The following is an 8,607-nucleotide window of genomic DNA, read 5'->3' as shown; positions in this document are numbered from 1 at the left end:
CTTTAAGTGCATTATTTTCTGCCCCTTTAGTTCTCCAACCAGGCATTAAATCAGCAGCAGCAAGTAAAATGTATTTTCTGTTGTTCACCCTATCGATTTAATAATCACTGGAAACTTTTTTATGTACCCTTTATGCCTGAATTAAAGGTTTAAATTGTTTTCATTAGCCTACTTTGATAGCTTGTTTGGTCTTTTACTATATTAATTATTAACAATTAAATCATAATGATTTTCTCATAAATCTACTGTTGTAACAGCAGCCCAAACATCTTTGAACCTATCCTTTAATGTCATACGAGCCAAGACGATGACGTTAAAGGATAGGTTCACAATATTTCAAACTGTCTTAAAACAACAGTCAGGTGCCCAGATGACCACTGAAAGAGGTCTTACTTACTGTTATCAATCATTCCTCCTGTTCATACTGGCTATTAAAAGATCCCCTTCAAATGTGCTTTCAGTGTAAGTGATGGAGATCAAAATCCACAGTGTGTTCACACGGTGATATTGTGAAGAAATGCATTTAAAGGTTTATCTGAAGCTTATATGAGGCTTCAGCAGTCTGAGTTAGTTATATCAAGTGGATATCTGCCACATTTAGTCTTTTTAGCATCAAATTCCCTTCACACACACACACATGCAAATAAAACAAACAACAGTCCACACACTTAACACTTGTCAAGTAATTTAATGTCTTTGTATTCCATCTCTCTCTCTAAATCTGTCATCTTCAAAATAAAAAAAACAAACAAAAAAGACAAACTCGTGTTCGTACCACACACAGTGTTGCTTAAAACAGCAACTGACATATTCACATACTAAACCTTCACAGGTAAAAACGACAATGTTACTATAAAACCGCATAAAAAACAAAACACAGATGGAATTCCACACAATTTTTAAAAACTGTTTGGTAGAAAAAGTGGCAAGAACTGCAGGCTATTGATACTGATGCTAATACATGGAGTGCTCAATATGGGGCCATACACACTGACTGCTGTGTAGGAGACTATGATAAGACAAATGAATTATAAGCCTTAGTAAAAATACATAAAATGTGCTGCACTAAATTATACCTGTGGGTTTCTCTATCCAGTGTCTTGAGGACATCAAAGGACCATCAGACTGATGAAAGTTGTTTATAATATACACTGACTTCTTTAATTATTTTGATGGCTATTATTTGCACTTAGACACAATTTGGTAAGAAATGATTTGCCCCTGTGTTGTAATAACAGACTCCAGCACTCCCTTTGGATGGTCCAAAAACCGTTTTCAGTTCTGATAGAGACAATGATAGTCTAAAACAATCCAAATGCAACCAATGAGAGAGGTCATCTGTCCAATCAATTTGGACACAGGGTCTAACTGACCCTTTAGCTGCTTTGTGGTATTTCAGCTTCAGCTTTTAGGATATCCAGCAACACCTCAGTGCTTTTGATAAAGATGGTCCAGTCCTGCCCTGTGAGATAAACAGCATACTGACAGGTACAGATAAAAGACAAGTCTAATATATGCAATACATCCTCCTTCTGCTCTTCATCTTCTCTACACACAAACGACTCTGGCGCCTTCTTGACATTCTTGTTGGGGATGTTTCCTTCATTTTTCTATGGATGTTCATCTGAGCTGGAGGAGCTGGGCAGGAGAACACACTCCTGTCTTCTGCCCCTTTTCCGCCTCCTGTTTGCGATTCGCAGCCTCCTGCGGATAACATCTGAACGACAGGTGTGCACACAAAACATTAATCAAACTTCACTGAAATTAGATGGATAGTTTGGGCATAGGCCGAGGAATAACTGATTAACAGGAACTTAAATTAACAAATGGATCAGTATAATAATCTGAACACTGATGAAGGTCAGGGTGATCCCTGTAAAGGAAGGTTAGAGGTCAGGGTCTGTAACTTTAGCAGAGTTGGCTCCTATGTGTGTATTTTGGCTCTCTGGTCTAATTGATCTCTGCGTGTTCCACCTACCTGCCACGCTGTCGTAGTCCTGCCGTGGGTCACGCCAGTACAGACTGGGCGTGGTCCTCCAGTGGCGGTACAGGCGCGTGTGAAGCACCGACAGCGTCAGGAGAACCAGCAGGAAACCCAGTGCCGCCGCCGCCCACACCGCCTCGTCCGTCCTGGGTGTCCTCGGCAACCCCTTGCTCATTACCGCCGCTCGGCCCTCGGCCCCTGAGCCCTTGGCGCATTCGCAGTGTTCGCCTGCTTTGCAGCCGTCGCAGTCGTGGGTGTTCGGCAGGTAACTGGCTGGCTGTGGGTTTGGGTGATGTTGGGACAGAGGCTCGGATTGGCCGGTCTTGTCGTTTATATGGTGAGAGTGTGTACCACTGTGTGCGTGCTTATGTTCCACCTCTCTCTCTTTTACATCTACTACTTCATTATCCTTCATCTTTCTGTTTGCTCCGACGTCTTTATCGGAGTTTTTCTCTTTCATGCTGCGTTTAGTAGAATCATTGTCTCTCTGTTTGGTGGAGTCTGTACCTTTGTCTTTAGAGCTGAGGGTCAGGGCTTCAGTATGGTTTTGCTCACTGTGCTGAGCTTTTGAGGGGTTTTCGTATTTGAGGTCAGTGTGTGCAGGACTGGGCTGCAGGGCCGTCTGCAGTGTTACCCTGTGTTTCTGAGACTCAAAGGCCCCGACTCCTAAAGAATCAGGTTTAAGTGTAGCCTCTGATATATTAGATCCTAAAGGAGTTGTGGGCCAGGGTGTAAGGCTCTGACTTTGATTTTGGATCTTAGACTGAGCTGGAGCTTCGCTTGGATTTGGTGGATCTGAGAGAGTGGTGTTCCCTGGAGGAGAATCTGCTGATGATGCGTGCGTGCTGTTGTAGTTCTGGGAGTTCCCCGTCTCGTCGTTGATGGTTTTGTTGGTCTGGTTGGTCAAAAAACTGGAGACCTGTGTTGTGGTGTCTTCTTTCATGTTCTCATTTGCAACGTTCACTTGATTTTGTCTGATTGCAGCTCTTCTTTGCCTCCTTTTGACATGCTTTTTCAGTTGATTCATTTTTTCGTCCTTCATGGTGGAATCTAGTTCTACCTCCATCGCTCCGTTGGGCAGAGAAGAGACGGTACGCTCACAGCACTGCCTCAAAGACTCCTGAGGATTAGGAGAAACGGCTACTTAGAAACATCTACAGGACTACTACTGAAATAACTCTTCTCTGCAGCTTTAATTATAGTGCCAGTAACGTTTCTGAAAAATCAGCACCATGTGAACTAAATCAGCACAATTGAACAGCTCAAACCTTAATTTTTGTTGAGTGCTCTTCTGGATGTGCACGTTGCTGTCGATGCCGCTCTGCTGACCACGTCAGCAGCAGGTCGTACTTCTTACTCTGGCTCGCACCACCGAATGGATTTCTTGTGGTTGTTGTGGTCTCCAGCCAATCACAGACGTCTGAAGAGGCAACAGTGGACAGCTCCAAAGTGCGACCCCAAGACACCAAGGCTATTGGCTGAACACAGAGCAAACAGAGAATATAATGCCACTCTCTTTCTTCCACTGGCTGAAATCCACCTTCAATATCACAGTATGCTAACACACTATGATTGCCCTAAAAGGTCCTGTCTATACCAACAAAATAACAAAGATGAACATGATCCTCCAAAAACATAAAGATAGAGAGGAATCATACTGGAACTACTGACTTCATTTATGCAATACAGTGTTTCCCCTAGAATTTTTTCCAGGCCTGGTGGTAGGCACCAAAAAATAGATGACTTAATAAGCTGCATTTATTGCATAAAAATAAGCTTGAGCTTCCTCTCCCCTATCTGCCCACTCTCACTTCTCCCACTTCTGTCACTCTTCCTTCTTCCCCATATGTATTTTTGCTTGTCTCCAGAGTTTTGGAGAAAAACTTTAATATATTTGGTTATATTTGTCCCCTGTGTTAGAGTTTTTTCTCTTTAGGTGGCGCCATGAGCTAACCTGCATCCCATACGCTCACGCTCTTACTCTGCAGTAATTTAAAGGCACTCCGACAGCAGTGGCACTCACATCACGTCAAGAGTTTCCCAGGCAACAACACAGAGGTCGACTCATGTTTCAGAACAGTGCTGCGCAGAGGCTCCCAAATGCAAATGATTACTGATTTTCCGAATGAATGGATATTTGGCATTATTTTTGGCATTAAAGAAAAGTTTTTTTGGCCTGGTGTTGCCAAACACTGCAATAAATGGAAAAAATTAGATCCAAAAACATAAAAAAATAAGCTACAAAAATTGAGAATCTGTTATTTCTTCTTAACATTACTCTTGAGTATTTCCAATGGCTAATTTGTGTTGATATACAAAACTGTTGTTATGATCATTAACAGTTGAACTGGCTTACGTAGCATCAAAGCACGCTTCTGACAATACCTGTAATATAATAAAACAGAAATATTGATAAGAACGAAGAGGTTGACGGTTGCAGTAACAAAGTGTTTCTACTTGCAAGACAACATAACTGATTTAAATATCATGAACACCTTCATCAAGGCTGTTAAAGCCTAAAAGGTGGATTAGCAGATACCTGATAGGCCTGGCTTTGCTTAGTCAATACCTAAAAAAGGTCCAATTGTGCAACAGCGGGATTATGTTACATCTTGAATTGTTTGGCCCTGCTCAAGTATTAAAGCAACAAAGAACATGTAATCAAAGTTTGCAAAGAAAATATTTCAACAAGTGAACTGAAAACACAGCTTTAAAAGAGTAAGAAAGTACTGAGATTCCACTGTCCCTCACTGCCATTGATGGGTTACAAAACAGAGAGGAAGTGTTTGTCCTACCATGTGTTTATTGAGCTGTGGATGTGAGGTAATGATGTATTCTGGCAGACAGGAGCGAGCCAGCGCAGACAGGAGGAGGCGCTCATGGAGAGGAGCACAGGGATGGTAGAGCACAACAGTAGCTCCATGCTGGAAAATACACAAAAACACAAGCACACATGTGACAGTCATTATCCCCCATTTTCTGCTAAAAAAAAAAAGAAAAGAAAAACCCTAAACAAAACAAAAACATCGCCACAGGGTTTCCACCAGTTTTGTGAAACTTTATGACATTCAGTAGCTACAACTGAGTGTCTCCATGATGTAAATATGATATCTATTATATTCCTGCTGTTGTTAAAAAAATGTTTTTCAGCTGACAAAGATTCCAAAGAGGAAAACTTCTGGTTTCCTCTCTGGAGAAAAACAGCTGAGAAACACCGACTAATGTGTTAAAAGAACTGTGATATACAGTATATTCTGGCAACATGGTGCACAATGGCCCATTAATAAGAATCCCTGATATGCCATTACTGTTTGTTAAATCCTTGATAATCCTTGTTTGTTTGTTAAATCCTTGAAAATCCATGTCCAGTGGCAGCCCTGAAGCCAAGGGTCTAAACAGGGAGAATGTGAGTTCTGGAAGATTCTCTGTATTGTTCATTTAAATTAAAAGTTTGATGCATTTCTGGGTAAAACATTTCCCTGTCCTGGGAAATAATGAAGGACAGACTGTTCAAAATTGGGGAAATGGGGAAAGGACAGACTCAGAATAATTGGTTATTCTAAGAAAACATAAAAATTGTAGCATGTTGCCTCCTGTGTCTTTTTCAATGTTGTAAAGTTGCAGGTTTTACATGAGGTAAAGGCTACAGAAGGATTGGTTGGAGATACTTGGATGCCTTTTCATGTGGCACAAATTAAAATCAATCAGCTATAAATCATTTAAGGTGAAATTGTTGTACATTATGATAGAGGGACTTAGATGTATAAGTGTGTTCCTTTTCTACAGCAACAGCCATATTATATGTGTCAAGCTGTCTGACTGCTGAATGTACATGCGGGTACTGTATGTGAGTACTGTCTACAGTAAGTCTTGCATAACGCCGGAACAACGGGTTCACAAAAATGTGACCCTGTTGTTTTTCACTGATGCTGTGAACACTAATGTCTCTTAGTTGACTGTAGTAAGCAGATATAGTGATTATATTGTGATGAGTGAGGAGATGGAGGCAGAAGCAGCTCAAAGAGATGTCTGATGTTGTGACTTACATGCAAGTTATTGAGCCACCGTTGAGGAGGACAGTACAAGTACTCTCCACTCTCTGCCCTTACTGGTCTGTACGCTCCACTGCAACACACACACATACAAATACAGACACACAACATAATAAAAAAGACATCTGTCAATGACTTATTGCAGCACAGAGACCAAAATTAGATATTTTTGTGGGTTTTTAATAAGTTACCTGTTGGGAATGGTGTGGCTGTAGGAGATAGGTTTATCCATGCAGATTGGCCTGGCTGGCTACAGGGACAAGAATTCAGATAAGAGTTTATCACCATATATTTGGATTGGTTTTATAAACCCAAGACAAATACCAAGTCAGCAGCTGTTCAGTGTTCACTGAGTTGTTGTTGGCAACAACTTCATAACAAGGAAGATATTTTAGTTGACTCGAACTGAACCTGCAACTGATACATTTCATTATTTCAGCATCATAAAGGTGTTCAGTTTATTTCCTGCATTGGGTTAAAATTTGTGAACTTTGAATTAGGATTTGTCACTGAGTGTAATCCTGCTGTGTTCTGATTTAAATAAAAAGCCAGGTCATGTTACTGTTTGGAGGGTCAAAGGTTGGGGAAGATTGGACAGAGATAGCAGTTGCTCTCATAAAGTGCGTGCTTCGGTGTTTACTCACCTCAGGATCATACACTGTGTCAATACTGGGAAGTCTCTGTAGATAAAAGCAGAGAGTGAACACTGGTTAAACAAATGAGAGAGCAACCTAAAAAAAAATCATTGCCAATGTGTGTCAGTCTGTGAGGGGATCACAAGCCAACCAAGTAGTTTGTAGAAGTTGAGTTACACTATTGGGCAGAGTCAGATGTACAAGGTTTTCCACAACATTTACTTTCCTATGATTGTTTAAACTTCCTGGTACCCAGTGTATTATAGCACACTCCACCCATATGAGAGAGTGAGTCACTGAGGATAATGTGTAACACAAAAGATGATGATGAGGTCTGCTGCTGTATCCATGGTTACCTGAGTAGACTCTGGCCACATAGAGACTGGACAGTCCCAATAAACAGCATCCGCACGCAGCAGGTCCCTGTCCAGTGAGAGCTGAAACACACACACACACACACACACACACGTATAAACTTATATTCATAAAGTACAAAGTCTCTCTCCCTCTCTCTCTCTCACGCGCGCGCGCGCACACACACACACACACACACACAAGCGGACATGATATTTTGACTTACTTTTCCATTGTCACAGCCTGGCCCCGGAGACTCTGAGACACCGCACCGACCCAAACTGACCCACAGCGCGGCCAGTACAGTCACTGTCAGCGGCGGGGGGGATGTCGTTTGGCTCGGCATGGTGACGACCAGTCAGTCATTCAAGGTGTGAAAAGACCAACATTTAGCTAGTTATCATGACTTCCCTCGGGTGCTCTAGCTACAGAGTCACTGACAAAGAACTGACCTTTCATAAAGCCAAAACACTATTTTCCTTTCCATAACAGAGCAGGAGTGGCGAGACATGCAAATGTCGGTTAAAAAGGTAACCGTCACACCCCGCAGACAGTCCGGTTTCTTCTTTGAGGTAACTTAAGCTAACGTTAGCTAACTGTTCTACATTATAACGTTAAACTAAAGATTGAAAATCTTCCAATTATCACGCAGAAAATATATTACAAAGTGTCCTCTCAACATTACTTCGCTATGCAACGTTTGATAAACTGCGGACAAGCAGCCGACATTATTGAAAGATACCGTTTCCCCTAGGATCTTCAAAATAAGGCCATTGTATCATAACTTCATTAACTAGATTATGAAGTTGAAACTTCATAAACTAACTAGATCTTCTTCTATGTATCTATATAGAATGAGTCAGCTAAGTATTTTACACCCTATAGTTCAGTGTACTTCGGTGTTGTTTTCTCTTTTGAATTAAGCTAGTGATGTTCATACTTTTATTTAGAAAGCAAATTGCTTTTCCGGAGTTCCGCTGGCTCTCTTGTGATCTCAGTTAACTTTACAAGCTGTAGAACTACGGAAGCGGGAAGGGAACAAACTATAGACGTTTGACCTATGTGGTCCATGGTTTTAACCCTGAATATCCTCTGGGAGGCGACAAAACAGTAGTCTATTTAAATCAGTGTTCATGATTCATGATGTGTGTGTTCTTGTTTATTTGATTACTACAAACTAATGGAAAAAGTTTCCTATCTGCGACTTAGTTCAAACTCAGTAATGCACTGCTCCAAACTAAGGACAAACAAGTTTTGTGCGGTAGGTATCACGGATAAATCTCTTAATAATAATTAATTCGTGCGTACAAAATTGTAATGGTACCATCTGTGGTGGAAGAGGTATTCAGATCCTTTGCTTAAGTAAAAGTACTAATACAGTAGTGTAAAAATACTCCATTACAAGTAAAAGTCCTGCATGAAAAATCCTACTTAAGTCAAAGTAACCTAACTATTATCAACTTGATGTAGTTAAAGTATTGCAGTAAAAGTAGTGGTTTGGTCCCTCTGACTGATATATTATTATATATGACATCATTAGATTATTAATACTGAAGCATCAGTGTGTAAGCAGCATGTTACT

At 41.0% G+C, this 8,607-nt stretch overlaps 1 protein-coding gene across 1 annotated transcript; it reads right to left on the bottom strand.

The window, feature by feature from the left end:
* Positions 1–668: 668 nt before the first annotated feature.
* On the bottom strand, positions 669–8,586 carry tp53i13 (tumor protein p53 inducible protein 13). The gene is made up of 9 exons (XM_067594153.1): positions 7,252–8,586; positions 7,028–7,108; positions 6,681–6,716; positions 6,228–6,286; positions 6,031–6,109; positions 4,780–4,908; positions 3,253–3,462; positions 1,979–3,104; positions 669–1,717 (listed from the first exon to the last, which is right to left on the bottom strand). Exons 1-9 carry the CDS (start codon positions 7,369–7,371, stop codon positions 1,611–1,613), a joined length of 1,947 nt encoding a protein of 648 aa, XP_067450254.1. The 5' UTR covers positions 7,372–8,586; the 3' UTR covers positions 669–1,610.
* Between the last annotated feature and the right edge of the window lie 21 nt (positions 8,587–8,607).

Source organism: Thunnus thynnus, chromosome 7 (genome assembly GCF_963924715.1).
Source record: "Thunnus thynnus chromosome 7, fThuThy2.1, whole genome shotgun sequence".
Taxonomy (NCBI): domain Eukaryota; kingdom Metazoa; phylum Chordata; class Actinopteri; order Scombriformes; family Scombridae; genus Thunnus; species Thunnus thynnus.
Note: the sequence above shows the minus strand (reverse complement) of the source record. Positions and strands in the feature narration are given on the sequence as shown.